The 19,161-nt window shown below is 46.8% G+C and overlaps 1 protein-coding gene across 4 annotated transcripts in view; it reads left to right on the plus strand.

Moving 5' to 3' along the window:
* Nucleotides 1-8,993: 8,993 nt before the first annotated feature.
* Nucleotides 8,994-19,161, plus strand: part of CLIC2 (chloride intracellular channel 2) — a 35,399-nt gene continuing 25,231 nt past the window's right edge. For 2 of the 4 annotated variants that reach the window (XM_043974074.1, XM_043974075.1), the window contains exon 1: nucleotides 9,001-9,291. In XM_043974074.1, coding sequence (XP_043830009.1) covers nucleotides 9,235-9,291 — 57 coding nt within the window. In that variant the 5' untranslated portion in view covers nucleotides 9,001-9,234. Of the gene's footprint in view, nucleotides 9,292-19,161 lie in introns of all 4 variants that reach the window. The other 2 variants (XM_043974077.1, XM_043974076.1) reach the window with 2 other exon arrangements.

Below are 19,161 nucleotides of genomic sequence, written 5' to 3' on the forward strand. Positions count from 1 at the left end.
CTACCAACATTGGATTAGCACCCCAGTTTTCCCATATCCCCTCCAACATCCAATATTTTCCTTTTTATTTTTTTATTTTTAGTGAGGCAATTGGGGTTAAGTGACTTACCCAGGGTCACACAGCTAGTAAGTGTTAAGTGTCTGAGGTTGGATTTGAACTCAGGTCATCCTGACTCCAGGGCCGGTGCTCTATCCACTGCACCACCTAGCTGCCCCTTATTTTCCTTTTTTGTTATATTTGCCACTCTGATAGGTGTGAGGTGATACCTCAGAGTTGGTTTTTTTTGTTTGTTTTGTTTTGTTTTGAGGGGCAATGGGGATTAAGTGACTTGCCCAGGGTCACACAGCTAGTAAGTATCAAGTGTCTGAGGCCGGATTTGAACTCAGGTACTCCGGAATCCAGGGCTGGTGCTTTATCCACTGCGCCACCTAGCTGCCCCCCAGAGTTGTTTTAATTTACATTTCTCTGATCAATAGTGATCTAGAACATTTTTTCATATGATTACAGATAGCTTTGATTTCTTTGTCTGAAAACTGCCTGTTCGTATTTGATTATTTATCAATAGGGGAATTACTTGTCAAAGGTGTTTTCTTTTTGGTGAGGCAATTGGGGTTAAGTGACTTGTCTAGGGTCACACAGCTATCTATCAGCTGCCCCTCAAAGTTTTTTGTTTGTTTGTTTTTTGGGGCAGTGAGGGTTAAGTGGCTTGCCCAGCATCATACAGCTAGTAAGTGTCAAGTGTCTGAGGTCAGATTTGAACTCAGGTTTTCCTGAATCCAGGGCCAGTGGATCCACTGAATCCACTGTGCCACCTAGCTGCCCCTCAAAGTTGTTTTTTTCAAAGTTTTTTAAAAATAATTTTTAAATTTAAAAATTCATGAAAGCCATGACTAGAAAAGGAGTCTAAATATCACATTTCAAGAAATTTTAAAAGAAAAGTGCTCAGATCTCTTAGAACCAGAAGGCAAAGTAGTAACTGAATCTACTGGTCACCTCCTGAAAGAAACACCCAAATGGGGGCAGCTAGATGGCACAGTGGATAGAGCACCGGCCCTGGAGTCAGGAGTACCTGAGTTCAAGTCCAGCCTCAGACACTTAATACTTACTAGCTGTGTGACCCTGGGCAAGTCACTTAACCCCAGTTGCCTCATTTAAAAAAATATTGAGGCAGCTAGGTGGCTCAGTGGATAAAGCACTGGCCCTGGATTCAGGAGGACCTGAGTTCAAGTCCAGCCTCAGACACTTAATACTTACTAGCTGTGTGACCCTGGGCAGGTCACTTAACCCTCATTGCCCTGCAAAAAAAATAAATAAAAATTTTAAAAATATTGGAAAAAAAAAGAAAAACCCAAATGAAAACTCCCAAGAATACCACAATCAAATTCCAGGAAAAAAATACTTCAAACAACCATAAACAAAGAATTCAGGTACAGAGGATCCACAGTGAGGATCACCCAGGATTTGGCAGCTGCTTCTTTAATGGAGTGGAGAATTTGGAATATGATATTCCAGAAAGCAAAGGACATGAGCTTACAGCCAAGAATAACTTACCCAGCAAAGCTAAGGATAATCCTAAGAGGGGGAAAATAGATCTTTAATGTAACAGAGGACTTCCAAGCATTCCTGATGAAAAGCTCAGAGCTGTGGAGAAACTTTTAAGTGCAAACACAGGAGTGAAGAGAAACATAAAAAGATAAACAAGAATGAATAAGGATAAAAGACCAAACAAGGATAAACTTCTTACATTCATATATGGAGAAATGTTACATGTGTCCCCTCTGAACCTGTTCTTGTCAGGGGTTACAAAGGGAGTCAAATTACACAAGGGCTGAGAGTGATTCTGTTATGTTTTGATGAACTTGAGAAGAATGGAAAGAGAGGGGAAGTGGAATACACTGGGGCAAGGGAGGGAGAGGAAGGTTAGCAAAAATTATTCCACATAACTGGGCTGCACAAACTGACATTTGTACAAATAAGGTGGAAGGGACATGGGGGGAGTGGCTTAAACCTCACTCTCATCTGAATCAGTCAAAGGATGTACACATACATACAGAGTTGAATACAGAAATACATTTCACTCCACAGAGAAATGTGAGGGGATTAGAGGGAGGGCTTATTTCTGATCAAAACAAACTCCAAGGATATAAAAATATTTATAGCAGTTCTTTTTGTAGTGGCAACGAACAGGAATTTGAGGGGGTACCTATCAACTGGGGAATGGCTAAACAAGTTATGGTATATGAAAGTGATGGAATACTATTGTACTGCTGTTGTTTTGTTCTTAATTCTTGAAGAGGACCATGACATCAGGGTGATGTCATGACTTGCACTGAATTGGATTTAAGTAAGAGAGGGCTGTGCAAGGTTATCAACCTCACTCTCTCCTCCAGAGCCATCTGGGTCCCGTGGCGAGATCTAGATCAGGACGATTGGAGATGGCCCCGACTGTTTAAGGCAGTTGGGGTTGTGACTTTCTCAGGGTCACACAGCTAGTAAGTGTCAAGTGTCTGAGGCTGGATTTGAACTCAGGTCCTCCTGAATCCAGGGCTGATGCTTTATCCACTGCAGCATCTAGCTGCCCCGACTGTCCAGGTTTCACAGACGAGGTCAGCGCCTTCAGTTGGGTAGTCAGTCTAATCCCTCTTCTGTCAAACACTTTCCTTTGGAGCCTCCCAAATGCTGAGCTAGCTTTGGCACATCAACCCCATCATCTATGTGGACATCCCAGAAAAGTATACTGCCAAGGGAAGTGAATGTATCCACAGCATTCACCATTTTTCTATTTGCTATAACTAATGGTTCCACATATGGCTGATGTGGTTCTGGCTGCTAGAGAAACTTCGTTTTCTTAGTGTAAATTTTGTTAGGCCAAAATTAGCACAAGCAGCCAAGAATTGATCCACACTTTGTTGTATCTCAGCCTCAGAGGCTGCATTAAATGCACAATCATCTCCAAACAAAAAACTATGCACTAACTCTCCCTCCACTTCAGTCTCAGCTCATAGCCTTTTCAAATTAAATAATGTCCCATCCATACAGTAGCTTACCTTGATGCTGTGTTCATCCTTGTCAAAGGCATCTGACAACATTGCTGAAAACATCACGCAAAAAGTCTGGGAGCAAGAACACAGCCCTGCTTCATTCCATTGGTGACTGGGAGCATTGTCCATTATCCAGAAGCTGTGCAAACACGTCATCATGGAACTGATGCACAATATAGATGAACTTCTCTGGGCAAGCAAATTGAGTCCTGATCTTCCACAAGCCCTCATGACTGATAAGATCAAAGGCCTTGGTCAGATTGATGAATGTTGTGGACAGACCTCTGTTCTGCTCCTGCCACTTCTGGAGCTGTTGGGCAGCAAACACCATATTGACTGTTCCTCAGCCCTTTCTGAAGCCACACTGGCTATTTCTTTTTCCTTTATAGAGCTGTTCAGTGGAGGCATCCTTGAACCTCCTCTTGCCATATAACCCAAATGATTTCAGACAGCTTTTGCATGGACAGTGCCTTATAAATCTCAACTGGAATAGAATCAGCATCAGGTCATTTGCTACCCGAGAGTAGGAGAATGGCATTCAAAATTTCTTTGGTTGGAAGTTTGACTAGAGAGGGATCGACTTCAACTTGAGGTATATGGTCAATGGCTTCAGAATTGATTGATAATGGTCTGTTGGGAATATATGGAAGTATTTAGCCCATCTCTCCAGGATCATGTCCTTATTATTGGCCAGCATGGCTCCATCAGCACTAAGTAGTTGAGATGCTCCAAAGGTCTTTGGCCCATAAACAGCCTTCAGGGCATCATAAAAAGCGCTTTGGAATGTTACCATCAGTGTGAAACTGAATTTCATCTGCCTTCTTACTTAGCCAAGGCTCTTGCATTTCTCTAAGCTTTGCTTCCACTTTACTTTTTTTTCTTTTTTGCGGGGCAATGAGGGTTAAGTGACTTGCCCAGGGTCACTGCACTTATTGTGAAACCTACACCAGCTTCCCAGTGATCCCCTTCACTTCGGCCACTCCACAAAAACGTGTATCCAGTTCAGAATTTGACCTTGTTTCACCCGGGGCTGCTCTTTGTTTTTTGTTTTTTGTGGGGCAATGAGGGTTAAGCGACCTGCCCAGGGTCACGCAGCTAGTGTCAAGTGTCTGAGCCCAGGTTTGAACTCAGGTCCTCCTGAGGGCTGGTGCTTTGTCCTCTGTGCCACCTAGCTGCCCCCCCCCCCCCCCCCCGGGGCTGCTCTTTGGATGCAACACCTGCTGAGTTCTGTCACAGGAGTCATTTGTCTTTCAGGTGTTATCTCAAAGTACACACACATTGTGTGTGCTGATGGTGAGTGGAATCATCTGTGCAGAAGGTTGGGTACATTTTTGTGGGCGTTTAGACTTCAGAGTAGGATCCTGGCCTGCCATGGTAAGTAGGCCACAGTGAGGGGAAGCAGACATTTCTTTTCTTTTCTTTTTTTTGGTGAGGCAATGAGGGTTAAGTGACTTGCCCAGGGTCACACAGTTAGTAAGTGTCAAGTGTCAAGGTTGGATTTGAACTCAGGTCCTCCTGAATCCAGGGCCAGTGCTTTATCCACTGCACCACGTAGCTGCCTCCTGAAGTAGACATTTCTAAGGCACCTTTCTAGCCCCTTCCTCACACCAGGAGGTAAGCAGTGTGCACCTCAAAAAGGGGCTACTGAATCCCCCTGCTGCTCACTTCCTATTTGCCAGTTACCACAGGACTTTGAAGTATGGAAAAAATGGTCAAATGGCCTGGGTGATGTCTTTTCACTTGAGCATAAATTGGTTGAAGTGAGACAGAGTTGCCCAGAGTAGTTAGCCTCACTCTTCCAGTCATCAAGGTCCAGTGGCAAGACAAAGGCCAAGACTACTGGTGATGGCCCAGCATGCAGTGGGTGATCGTGGCATCTTTAATGTCTGACCAAGCTCTAAGCGCTCCACAACACCTGCTTCAGCTGCTTTCATGGCCATTGTTCTCATCCGCCCATTCCTCTGGGGAAGCCTTCCCATGCTGGGAGTAGATACCCCCCTAACTCACTGAAGAATTTGAGGCCACTAGGGTACTCTCAACCTGAACCAGCCCACTTGCCAAAATGGTTTATTGGAGTGCCGCTCCTTGGAGCTACAGGCGAGAATTAGGTGGCTTGGCAGCCCTCATCCCAAAGATATTAGTCTTCTCTGAACACCCATATACCTCGATATTTTGAGGCACATCAAGGAAAGGCTTATTTCTAATCAAAACAAACTCCAAGCATATACAAAAATATAGCAGCTCTTTTTGTAGTGGCAAAGAATGGGAATTGGAGGGGGTACCTATCAAATGGAGAATGGCTGAACAAGTTATGGTATGTGAATGTGATGGAATACTATTGTACCATAAGAAATGATGAAGGGCATAGTTTTAGAAAAACCTGGGAACACTTGCATGAACTGATACAAAGTAAAGTGAGCAGAACCAGGAGAAAAAAAATCATATAATGGTAACAAGACAATAACTTTGAAAGAATTGGAAATTCTAATAAGCATAATCACCAGCCACAATTCCAGAAGACTGATGATGAACCATGCTACCCACCTCCTGATAGAGAGATGAAGAACTGAGAATGTAGAATAGGACCTTTTTGGTTTTTTGGACATGGACAATACTGAAATGTGTTTTGTTTAACTATACATTTTTATAACAGAGGTTTTGTTTATCTTTCATTTTCTTTTTGCAGGGCAATGAGGTGACTTGCCCAGGGTCACACAGCTAGTAAGTGGCAAGTGTCTGAGGCCGGATTTGAACTCAGGTACTCCTGAATTCAGGGCTGGTGCTTTATCCACTTCGCCACCTAGCTGCACACCGCCCCCCCATCTTTCATTTTTAGTTGGGATGGGGAGGTTGGGGAGGGAGAGGAGGATTTTTGTTGATTTTTAAAATATATGTACATATATTGTGTATACACAGATGTGTATATGTATGTGTATGTGTCTATATGCACATAGGTATACATCATATACATATATAGCTATATACATATACATACCTACACATACATACATACATGTTGAAGGAAAAAAAAGGAAGACAATGGGTACATCCCAGACCAGCTACTGATTGTTTTTAACATGCAAGGGTTTCTGACATTGGGAATTTGGCTTCATACTGCAGAGAAAAGAGTAAATGGAAGGCATTTGGGCCTCCTAGAGGAGATGGTCATGGTATCTTTCATAGCCTTGGAGTCAAAAAAGGATTCTCTAGACTAAGCATTTGGTAAGCCTTAAATACATATATATGTATATGTATATACACATACATATACATATATAGAGATAGATCCACTATTTTACATATTTTTACTACCCACCACGACCCCACCCAAGCTTCCTGAGAGTAGGAAAAATTTCTTTGCCAAGCACATAGCAAATACTAGCTGAATTGAATAAAAATAAGAGTGCTTGGCCTGCAGTCAGGAAGACATGAGTTCAAATTCAGCCTCAGATACTTCCTAGCTGTGTGACACTGGGCAAATCACTTCACCTCTGTCTCAGTTTCTCATCCGTCAAATGGAAAACATAAGAGCACCCACCTCCCGGGGTTGTTGTAGGGACCAAATGAGATCATATTTGTAAAGTGCTTCGTATAGTGCTTGGCATGCAATAGTACCTATAGAAATGTTAGCTATCAAGTAGCATTTTCCTGGTGCTTTTTAAGGTTTGCCAAGTGTTTGACATATTTTATCCTGGTCTAATCCTCACAATAGCTCTGGGAAGTAGTTACTATTATCACCCCCATTTTACAGATGAGGAAGGCAGGCAGAGGCACAGTGACTTGCTTAGGGGTACAGAACTAGTAATTGTCAAAGACAGGATTTCAAGTCAAGCACTCTGTTAAGGGCCTGGGGTACCTCAGACGTTTTCTGAGGGAAATCCAGGAACCTTCTCCTTGAGAAACTAAACCAAAGGACAGACATACCTAAAGAGATGAGCAGCACAAGATCTACCAGTCTCCCCCATCACTGGGGGAGATAAGAGTAGGTGTGGCTGCTGCTTTTGTACCAAAAACAAAAGAAATAGTATGGTTCAGTCCGCATCCATATTCCACAGTTCTTTTTTTTCCCTGGATTTGGAGAGCCTTTTCCATCATGAGTCCTTTGGAACTATCTTGTACCGTTGTGTTGCTGAGAAGAATCAAGTCTATCACAGTTGATCAACACACAATGTTGATGATACTGTGTACAATGTTCTCCTGGTTCTGCTCATCTCACTCATCATCAGTTCATGCAAGTCCTTCCAGGTTTCTCTGAACTCCTCCTGCTCATCATTTCTTTTTTTGTTTGTTTGTTTTTTAGTGAAGCATTTGGGGTTAAGTGACTTGCCCAGGGTCGCACAGCTAGTACGTGTTAAGTGTCTGAGGCCGGATTTGAACTCAGGTACTCCAAACTCCAGGGCCAGTGCTCTATCCACTGCGCCACCTAGCTGCCCCCTGCTCATCATTTCTTACAGCACAATAGTATTCCATTCCATTCATATACCATAACTTGTTCAGCCATTCCCAAATTGAGGGGCGGTCCCTCAATTTCCAATTCCTTGCCACCACAAAAAGTGGCTGCTGCCTTTGTGACAGAGATGGCTTGAGAGATTGGAGCTGCCTCTCACCGAACTTCCCCCAGTCACCACCAGTGGGGGACGGTCTTCCCCTAATAAGGGAACTTTCCAGAGTCAGATGATCACCCGATGGACCACCATGGTCCTCTATAAAAGGATTTGCCTGTCTCCTGCTAAAGGAGAAAGGTATCTCAGAGAGCCACGCCTCTGTGCCATGCCTTCTCCCTGTGAGAAGTTCAAGGACTTCTCTCTTGGTTTCCTTTCCCTAGCACCTAAATAAACTATTATTTTATTGTAATTGGATTTGTGTGCAAGAGGGTCTAATTCTTTTTTTTTTTTAGTGAGGCAATTAGGGTTAAGTGACTTGCCCAGGGTCACACAGCTAGTACGTGTTAAGTGTCTGAGGTTGGATTTGAACTCAGGTACTCCTGACTCCAGGGCCGGTGCTCTATCCACTGCGCCACCTAGCTGCCCCCGGGGTCTAATTCTTTAACGAGGAATTCTTAAGAACCCCTACCCCAAACCTCCCACATATTTTCCCCAAAACACACGTTAGCTACTGTGTGCCCTGCTGCCTCCGTTCTACAGATGTGGCTCAGTGACTTGCCCAAAGTCAAAGAGCCAAGTGCCAAATGTAGGATTTGAACCCAGGTTTTGTGACTACAAGCTAGAGAACTGAATCTTGATCTCTCTTGCCCTCATTAGAATCTCTGCTTTCCCATCTCTAGTTGTTTTGTTTTGTTTTTTAGCTCAATTAAGCCCGGGAGCTTCTTCTGGGTCAGCGTTGACCATCACATCTCCCTCCCCCCTCCACTCCCCACCCCAGTTAGTTCAAATCTGATTGGCTCAGTTGTTTGGCAAGCATTAGGGGAGAAGTGAAATCTGCAAGCAAGCTGGGAAGTGACCCTTCCCATTTCTGCTCCATCCCGGCCAATGATGGGGGGCCCACTTCTCAGCCAGAACACTGTTCTGTGTGTGCTGTGTGTTGAAATGGTTGGAGTGGTGAAGGGGACAGGGAGATTGGAGAAAGGACCTATTTTTTTTTCCTCTTCAGGACAGGACAACTCAGTAAATGCCCTTCCTTCCTGACTGAGAAAATCCAGGACTCTGGTGGCCTGTTTCCTGTAAGGGCTTTTGGGTGATGTCAGGTTATAGGAACAGAAAGGAGAGGTCCTTTTCTGGGCTTGGAGCCCAGGCCTCAGAGGGAGGTTTCAGGATAGCATTTGGCCCACTTGACAGATAAAAGCAAGGCTGAGTCTGTTCTTCATGAGGGGTTTGTGTGTGTGTGTGTGTGTGTGTGTGTGTGTGTGTGTGTGTGTGTGTGTTTTCTCTCTGATGCTGACTCATGCCTCTGAGACCTCTCTGGTTAGGAACAACCACTCCCTTCCACCATACACGCCCCCTTTTGCCCCTCCTTGATTCAAAAGTTTAAAGTCAACAGGAAGAAGGAAAATGAATTCAAGAACTTCCCCTAAGTGTTTCAGGTTTAGTCAGCCCATCTCTTGATAAAAGGGTCTGCCCCTAGTTCCAGCCCTTCCCAGCCAGAGCCTACTGACAGCAGGCTGACTGCTTCCTGGGCATCAGACCTGGGTTCTGTGCTTTGGTGGGGGGGTCTGCACACAGCTGGCAAGATAAGATGGCAGACTGGGGGCCCAACGCCAAACAGGAGCCTGAGATTGAGCTCTTTGTCAAGGTGAGTTTGCCTGGTGGCCAGTTTTTGGAGGGAGGGTGGGGTGTGGGGGTGGTAGTGGAAGGTAGACAGCAGGAGGAAGAGGTATTAGCAGGGGGATATCAGGAGGCCATCTCTTTTGCTGGGAAGATGGACAGTTCTCAAAAGCATTACTCCTTGGAGTTCCAGAAAGCAATCTGGGGAATTTGTCTTCACTCTGAGACACAAGAATGAGCAAGTTGGGTTTACTTACAGTTGGGAAGACCTAGTTTCAAAATTCTGTCTCTCGTGATCATTATCTGTATGACTCTAGGCAAGTTTCTTCCCCTCTGATTTTCTGTTTCCCCTTCTGTAAAATAAGAAGGAAGAAAAGAAATCCACTATGTGCCAGGCCCTGTGTCAAGCACTTTAAATATATCTTACAACAACCCTGGGAGGTAGGGGCTATGATGATTTTCATTTGACGGGTGGGGAAACCAAGGCAGACAACGGTGAAGTGACTTGCCCAGGGTCACAGAGCTAGTCAGTGTCTGAGGCCACATTTGAACTCAGGTCTTCTGACTCCAGGCCCTGTGTGCTGTGGTGCCCCCTAGCCATCTCACGAGAATACTAGGGATAAATAAGGATTAAAATGCCTTCCTTGGGGATGGTGGTGGAATGAAATAATCACAACCGGCAAACTTTCTATTGTTGTAGATTTCTTCCTTGTTCTTATTATCAGGTGAGATGAACCCGAGTTGTCCACCATAGGCAAGGGAAGAGTGTTGATTCTAGAGCCAAGCAGCCAGGCAGATCAGAAAGATAGGCAGAGGGGCCGGAGCTGGCTGGGCTGAGGGTAGAGGAGATGACTAAGAAGAGCCTGGGGCAGCTCCGGGAGAGGCTACTTCCACTTTGGGTTTGATCTTGGAGTTTCCTTTGTATAGCTTCTTTGGAAAGCCCCTCCGGCCTCTGGGACATGCCAGGCACTGAACAAGGAAGCAATCAAGTCAAGCCCTCCCTTTCTTCCCTTGCTTATTTCCAACATTCTACTTGGCTCAACTGAAGTTCCAAATGACTCTGACACTTTCTGTCTGTGTCAGAAAAGAATCTGCCATTGGTGGGTGTGGAGAATGAGCAAAAGTCCCACCTTTGCCATTCGCTAGCTGGGGGATCTTGGGCAAGTCCCTTCCATTCTCCAGCCCTTGGTTTCTTCCTCTGGAATATGGATGGAGTCACTAACTGAGCTGAGGTTGAACTAAGGCCTTAAGGATTACATATATTAGTTTATCTGACCTACTGACAACCTTGTTATCATCAAAGGTGAACTTACCCAAGGTCACACAGCAAGGATGGCTCTCAATTCAGCAGCACATTGCCTGGGCCTAATAATACCATGCTCCATACTTCACTGTCTTGAGGGAAGGTCCTCCATTAACAACAGTAACAGCAACAAATCCGGGGTCCTCAGGGTCTTTAATAATAAAGGCACATAGTGAGTGCTCTGGTGTTCTGTTTGCCACGTATGTCATGAGGTGGATGAGAGGGGCCAGATACAGGGCAGCCTCAAGGTGTTGTCCAGTTAGCTATGTGAAGAACACTTGAAGCGAGCACCCAAGTGATTCTCCACCTAGAAGGTGGAGGGGATTCCCATGGCAACACAGCTTCTAAAACGGTCAAAACAGTGAAACAGATGGGCTGCCTCTCTGCCTGGCAGCTTCCTCCTGCTTTGGGTAATAGCTGAGGTAGTCCCAGAGTTGCTGGGGTCCACCACAAAGCTCAGGGCCCAGCACCGAGTGCTTAATCAAAGCTTGCTTACTGATGGCTTTAACCACCCTGAGAACTTTTCATGTCCTGTGCTGTATTCTAAGGAGAGGCCGGCGAACAGATTGCCTCCTGGCCCAAGAGGCAAACAGATTTGCCTTTGGAAGGAATAGTGAGTGATTTGTTTGTTGAAAACAGCTGTTGCCGGCCCAGGGAAACTGCTGGGACACTTTCAGCCACGAGGAGTTCACTACCTCACAAAGGCAGACCGTTCCATTCTATTTTTAAAAAGCTCGAGTTGCCAAGTGGCTCTCTCTTAAGGTGAACTGAAATTAGCCTTCCTTTAACTATGTCTTGGTGGTGGTGTTTAGTCATTTTTCAGTCACGTCTGACTTTTCATGACCCCATTTGGGATTTTCTTGGCAAAGATCCTGGAGTGGTTGGCCATTTCCTTTTCCAGCCCATCTTACAGATGAGGAAACTGAGGCAGACAGGGTGAAGTGACTTGCCCAGGGTCATTCAATTAGTCCATGTCTGAGGCCATATTTGAACTCAGGTCTTTCTGACTCCAGGCCCTACACTCTATCCACTGCAGTACTACCTAGTTGCCCCAAGGTACATCTACTGATACTAGGTAGTTCTTCCCTCTGGGGCCAACCAAAACAAGGCAACTCTCCTATCACCCCTTGACACTTCTTCAGGCTCAACAGTTTCTATTTCTTCACTTGTTCCTTCCTAGTTCTCCCTCTCAGCAGATGACCTGGCTAGGGCTCTTTTTGCTCCATCATTATTCATGTCTTCTGCCTTCAACTGGACATTTATTCTCCTTCTGTCTCTCATCTTTAACCCCTCCCTTTCCACTGACTCCTTCCCTTTTACCTGCAAACATTCAGTTCTCCTGTTGTAGGTGTGCTAGAACCCAGGTACACAGGCTCTCAAAAGTGATTGGTTTTGGGGGCAGCTAGGTGGCACAGTGGATAAAGCACCAGCCTTGGATTCAGGCGGACTTGAGTTCAAATCCGGCCTCAGACACTTGACACTTACTAGCTGTGTGACCCTGGGCAAGTCATTTAACCCCCATTGCCCTGCAAAAAAAAAAGTGATTGGTTTTCAGGGTTTGAGTTCTTGGTGGTATGATTGTCTAGGCTTTAGAAAGCGATGGGGAAAATGTTCTTAATGCAGGCAAGACTTCTGTGTGGGTCCCATTTTGTTCAATATTTACCATCATCCCTTTTTCTTGAACGTCCAATTACAAGTCACATAACTTCCTCTGTAAACTGGGTGGCTAAAAGAGGGGCCATTTCTGGAGCACATTATCTAATTTGTCCCTTGCAATAACCTGCAGAACCTGGTGCTCATAGGGTCATCTTCAGTTTCTCAGTTGGCCAGTAGAGTGATTTGCCTGAGACTGCCCAGCTCTGAGTCCCTAGGACCTTTCTTTGTTCTCTAGTCAGCTTTTTGGGCCCATCTTCTTGTTTGGACTTTATCAGGTCTCTGTAACTTCCAGGCACCCAAAGACCCAGATTCGGCTGTTTATACGCTTCCATTGATGATTTTGTGAACAGATGGACAGCCTCCTCTATGCCCATGCCATGTGTGATGCCATGATCTGTCTTCTCGGGGCTGTGATTGGGGAAATAGCTCAGGACAGTCACCTTGACTGGCCATACATCCTCAGCAACTAGCTCACACAGTAGGTGTTTCATAAAGGCTTTTCAGAATAAATCCATTTTAGCTGCCCATCCAGTGGGTGCAGGGCTGGGAGCCTCTCTTGTCTCTATGCTTTTTTCTTCCATTTGGAGTTATCTGAGGGTTTTCATAGCTTTTCTTGTTGTTGTTGTCTGGCACTTGTTCTCAAAGAGGACCATGACATGGGGAGGTGATGTCATGACTTGTGCTGAATAGGGTTTAGGGGAGGGACGGCTGTGCAAAGTCACCAGCCTCACTCTCTCCCCCAGAGTCGTCTGGGTCCAGTGGCAAGACATATATCAGGGCAACTGGAGATGGCCCCGAATGTTTGAGGCAATTGGGGTTAAGTGACTTGCCCAGGGTCACACAGTAAATAAGTGTCTGAGGTGAGATTTGAACTTGGGTCCTCCCAACTTCAGAGCCAGTTCTGTATCCACTGCACCACCTAGCAACATCATGTCACAAGAAGACCAGTCACAGTTTCCTGGTTTTCAGGGTTCAGGCACATGGAATAAAAACTGCCTCCAGCATACTGTAGTTTAAGTTCTTTTTCTCTCCTCCTCCCCCCAATTTTCCAAGGGACACTTGGGAGGTGTTTTACTAATCAGGTTGGGAATTTGTGTCCTGGCCCTTTAAATCAGCACATCACTGGGAAAAAATTGGGTTTTCCCAGAAAACTTGACTATGTTCTCCCCCCTCCTCACCCCACCTTGAGTATTCTCTTGTGCCCAAAGGGTGCCCTCCCTTCCTGTTATGTCCTGTCAAATTCCATTCCCTCCCCCACTTCCCATGTTAGGGTTCTGTTCACTCTCTCCAGTTCAAGATGGACCCAGTGTCTCCTTTGTCTGACTTCCCTGTATGGGCATCACGAAAGAAAGCCTGCTGCCAAAACCGGCTGGGGTTCCCTCCCTTCCTCCCCCACCACACACACACACACACACACACACACACACACACACACACAAAGGCAAGCAAAGCTGAGAGGACACTGCTCTGTCCCATCTCCCAAGAAATCCCGGAGTTTCCAGAGCATTTGTAATTCTGTGTATTGTATTCTGGTTCAGAGAGAGCTGAGGGGCAGAGAAGTGGAGCTGAGAGTCCATTTAGAAGCTCAAGCCTGGGGCAGTTTAGAATCCTAAAACAGGTGAACGCTGGAAGGATCCAAGTGGCCCTGGATCTGGGGGAGGCAGAGGAGCTCGATTGGAAGCCCTCCTCTGTCAGTTCGGTAAGTCACTTCCCCTCTCTGGGCCTTAGCTATCAAATGGAAGGGTTGGATTAGTTTAGTGGGCCTCTAAGGTCCCTTCCACCCCTAAAGCCTCTCTAATCTGTGTCCTCCTCTGTCAAATGGAGGCTTTGAACAAGCCAGTCAACATGTATTTATTAGGCATGTGTCAGGCACTGTACTAAATGCTAGAGGTACAAAGAAAGGCAAAAAAACGGTCTTGATCCTGTAAGGGCTAACAGTGTAATGGGGGACACAACAAGCAAATATTTACGATGAACTCTAGGCAAGGCATTGGCTTAGGGAGGAGAGGGCACTCAGAAAGGCTTTCTGTTGAAAGGCCTCCAGTGGGGCCCTATTGCCTTCATGATCAAATAGAAAATCTTCTGCATGGCATTCAAAGTTATTCATAAAGCAGTCCCCTCCTCCCTTTCCTGTCTTCTTACACCTTATTCTCAGACATGAACTTTCTGATCCAGTAACATTGACCTCCTGGCTATCCCATGAACTCCATGTCTTGCCTCTGAGCATTATCAAACTGAGGCAAATAGGGTTAAGTGACTGGCCCAGGGTCACACAGCTAGTAAGTGTCTGAGACCAGCTTTGAACACATGAAGATAAGTCTTTCTGACTCCAGGCCCAGCACTCTATCCACTTGGCCACCTATTATCTGCCCCTTGGTGGTAAGGTCAGCAAGCGAAATGTGTGTGTGTGTGTGTGTGTGTGTGTGTGTGTGTGTGTGTGTGTGTGTGTGTGTGAGAGAGAGAGAGAGAGAGAGAGGAAAGACTCTCAGGACAGGCCCTTAGGAGACAACCTAGTATGGGTGTTACCTGGAGAAAAATCCAATAAAAGAGACAGCATTGATCGGTTAGACAGGTAGGAGGAGAAGTGGAGAAAGCAGTATAAGAAAAATTAGAGAAGAGAGAGAATCCAGGAGAAAAGGGGATGGACAATATCAGAGGTTGTGGAGAAGCCAAGAAGAATGTGGAAATCCAAAGCACCTTTGGAGAGAGCAGCTCCAGTTGAATGATGAGTGAGGAGAGGAAGTGAAGGCAGCAAGTGTAGAAGGCTTTCTAAAAGAGATGAAAAGGAGGAGATACAGTGGGGAGTGGGGAGTGGGGATCAAGGGAGGAATTTTTAAGGCTTGGGTGGAGTTGTAGGCAGCAGGGGAGGGGTCAGGAGAAAGGGAGGCAAGAGTGGAGATGGTAAAGGGCAGTCTCTTGGAGAGGCACAATGAAGTTCTCAGATCTGGCCAGTTCCAGGTGTTCAATTATCCCAGTTTTCCATCTGTTAGATGAAGAGGTTGGCCAGGTTCAACGTTTCTGTATGTTAGTAAGGCTTATCCACCTTCAAGGGTGCTGACACCCAAAGAGGTCACTTGACTGAGGTCCAAGTTCTCTTTGTCTTCAGGGAGCTTCTGGGCTCTCACATGAAGGATCAGGGCTCCTTTTTTATTCCACAACCTAAGGACAAAATGTAGAGCAAACCCTTCCAGGCCTTAACAAGCCTTCTTCAAGAGCTGCTATGGCCTAATACTTGTGACCAACCTAGTTGGAAAGAGGTGGGAGTCCTGAAAAGATGAAGGAGGCATTTCCCAGCAAGGGGAGCATCAGGAAGGAAGTCTCCCCAAAGAGGGTGAGCAGCGTGGGAGTAGTTTGGGGGAGAGTTTGAGGCAGCCTCGGAAGCTCTGGAGCAGAGAAAGGACAGAAAGAACTGGGCAGGATGACTGAAAGGGAAAGAGGACAGAGGTTGGCAAATTCTTAGGAGATTCTGGCAGGAATTGGAGAGTTGGCAGGCCTAAGGACCAGGTACTCACACAGGTTTGGACCAGAGAAGAGGCAACATAGCTGCTTGGGCCTCTTTGGCTCCTGCTGCACATTTTCCAGGGCTGCTTCTATAAGGAGGGGAAGCTGGCCACAACTGAGAAAGTGGGAGGAGATGGTGGCATTGCTTGCCAGGGGGCCACCAGCTTCTCTCTCCCAGGCCTGGGCCAAAGTGAATTCTTCTCTTGATTTAGGGTCTGGAATTTGTCTTTATTCTGCAGCCTTTTCCCCAACTCTCTATCCACCCCAACTTCCCCTCTATCCCTCATCTCAACTGAACTCTAGTCCCTGAGCTGGGCTGCCCTGGACTGAACTGGGGTGGGGGAGAATGTCACTGACTCTGGGTCTGATTGGTGCCTTAGCAAAAACTACTAACCTGATATGTGGAAGTATAGGAGAAGAGATGGACAGAGGCATCTCCAGAGTTGGATTATAGAAACTGGGGTGCCAGGCTTTCCCACTCCCAACTAGACCTGGGATCAGTCAAGTAAGTACCCAAGTTCTGTATCCGAGAGGGCTACAGTCTGGCAGGAGTGACTCTCAGCAGATTAAGGGGGCATTCATCTCTTCCCAAACCTCATCAGGTCACCACAGGGGAAGTGAGATTAGAAGTTTCATTTAGCAATGTGCAATCTGAGTTGATAGTGGAAAATCCCACTAAAAATACGACTAAGAATCGAGCTCCAATCCTAAGAAAGCAGGAATGTGTCCTTCTCGAACTCCTTCAATATATTTATTACTCAATTAGAGAGCCCATCTACCGATGCTTTGATTGGGATTGGAAATCCCTTAGTTCTTTTAGGTTATACAATTCTTTACTGAGTTAAAATTGGATGGGGAACTGCCACTCTCTGCTCTTTTCTGAGATGGGGGTTGAAAGGGACTGGCCTTAACCACGTGACTTAGGCAGTGTGAGCTGCCGCTACTGCGGGATGAAAGCGGCACCTAGTGGCTAGCCACGGTGCCCATTTTATCTGCTGTTTGATGTTTTGCTGTTGCAAGCTGCATTGCGGTGATTCTGCTGTCTTTTTTCGGCCTGGCTTTGGGAAAAGCAGCCATGCCGGCCTCTCTCTTTCGTACCCTTGCTCCTCTCCTTTTAGAGTCTGTAAATCCAGACAAGTAGATGTCCTCCCAGCTGGTTGGGGGGACGGGGAGCCTTTGGATGGCCTGCCAGCTTTCCCAGACCACCTTGCTCCCACCTCCCCCATTCCTGATCCACTGTCAGGGCAACCAGCTGGTTTGTTTTGGCCTCAGAAATTTCCCCTCTAGGAAATTCAGTTAGTTGCTGCTGGGGTGCCCAGATCTTGACCTCCCCTCAGGGGAGTATCCCTCCTCAACACACAAACTCAGACAAGATGACCCAGACTCTGGGCCTGACTCTGAGTACTCAAACCTGGCCCAGCCAGGGGAAGCCCCAGAGACTGGCCACATCCCAACCTTGCTGCCTCAGGGCTTCCTTTGGTCCTGGGCAGACAGGCACTACCCCCCTCACCCCCCCCCCCGTCTGTTCCCCCCTCCAGTGTGGTGGAAGCCAGAGAGCAAGGAGGGGGTGGGGAAGGAGGAAGCTGGAAAGGCAGTGAGTCTGGAACAGGGGGAAGCCCTGGGAGCAGCCAGATCGTCAAGTTCTGCAACCCAAGGGAGGCTCTGTGTCCCAGGAGGCTCCATCCCAGGGGTGGTTCTTGGAGGAACAGGGGTTGGGAAGGGAAGAGGAGGCAGCAGTGGGAGAAGCAGGGTGCAGGGAGATAGAGGCAGCAGCAGGGAGACTTTGGGGTATAAAAAGACTAATAAAAATCTGACAAACCTTTCCCCCCTTTTTTGATGGGGCAGAACATTTTTATTCTTGGTCATTAAAGTAACATTTAAGTTAAAGGAACTATGCCCCCTTTGAAAGGGTGACCGTCAGATCCTCCAGCCCTTCCCCCGCTGGACTCTCCACTTGAGGCTGTTGGAGTGAGGCTTGAGGCCACCTACGAATGAGTGAGGGAGTGAGGGCAAGGGGTCTCCATGCCCCCAATTGCAGTAACCCTGAGGGCACATAGAAGGGCAGATCCTCAAGCACCTCCATCTTCTGGGCCAAGGTCATCAGGGATGACCCTGAGATGGGCTTGGTTGAGATAGCAAGGCAGCTCTCTCTTCTCCTTCCCTACCCCAAACCACCAGGAGGCTCTCGGGGAGGGTGTGAGACCTCCTGGGATGGGCCACTGCACAAGATCTTCCTTCTGTTATCCCAACCAAAGCTTCCAGCAGATTCTCAAGAATGATTTGAGGCCTTCTTGGATGGCTTATTGGGCGATCAGCCTGTACACCATTAGAGAAGTCTTGAGGCTGTCTTGGATGGGCAAATACTTCAGGTCTTCCATCTCCTGCACCAAGCAAGGGTCCATGATTATCAAGGAGAATCCAAGATCTCCCTAAATGTGGAGCTACTCTGCCTCTTCCATCTCCTGCACCAACCAAGGCATCATGAAGATACTCTGGGAATTCCTGAGGCCACCTGGGATAGACCATTGGGGGTGGCATGGCCTCAGCCATGTCATCCCCTCCACCATCCAGAACTTCAAGAAAGAGATTTGGGGGGGCTGGATGCTCCCTTGCATCAACAATTGGGGGAGGCATCACTCTGTCCCCTCCACCCCCTCCACTCCCTCGAGCTCCATGGACAGCATCTGCTTGGACCTGAGGTGTCCTAGGATGGGCACCAGGTGGTGGTGGTGAACCACCTAGTCCTTCTCTTCTCATTGGGGGCTGGGCAGATGCCATATCAGAGGGCCTATGATGGACAGGGCAGCACACCTATCCTTTTTTCCTCCCCCACCCCAGAAGCTTCACAGCTATGCCTGGAGGATGTTCTCCTGACTACAGACCCTGGAGTTGTGGCCAGTCTCTCCCATGGTAACCTTGGAACACTGTGGTATTCTGAATAATTAAGTTTGCTCTGTAAACTTGCAGCCTAAAGCAGTTTTTCTATGTTCACATATGTTTGCAAATCTGATTCTGCTTCAGGGAAACAATGATGATGATGACAACTAGTGTTTATGTGGGCTGCTAGGTGGTGCTAACAGAGCCTTGGGCCTAGAGTCAGGAAGACTCACTCATCTTCAATTCAAATCTGGCTTCAGATGTTTACTAGCTGTGTGACCCTGGGCAAGTCACTTCACCCTGTATGCTTCAGTTTTCTCATCTGTAAAATGAGCTAGAGAAGGAAATGGCAAACCACTCCAGGATCTCTGCCAAGAAAACCCCAAATGGGGTCACAGAGTCAGATGTGACTGACTCTTTATGTGGCGCTTTAAGGTTTGCAAAGTGCTATATGTACATAGGTCTTCACAACAATCCTGAGACAGATGCTATTACATTCCCCGTTTAACAGATGAGCAAACAGGTCACATAGCCCAGGGTCACATAGCCAGTAGGTAAGTA

The sequence above is a fragment of the Dromiciops gliroides genome, chromosome X (assembly GCF_019393635.1).
Source record: "Dromiciops gliroides isolate mDroGli1 chromosome X, mDroGli1.pri, whole genome shotgun sequence".
Classification (NCBI taxonomy): domain Eukaryota; kingdom Metazoa; phylum Chordata; class Mammalia; order Microbiotheria; family Microbiotheriidae; genus Dromiciops; species Dromiciops gliroides.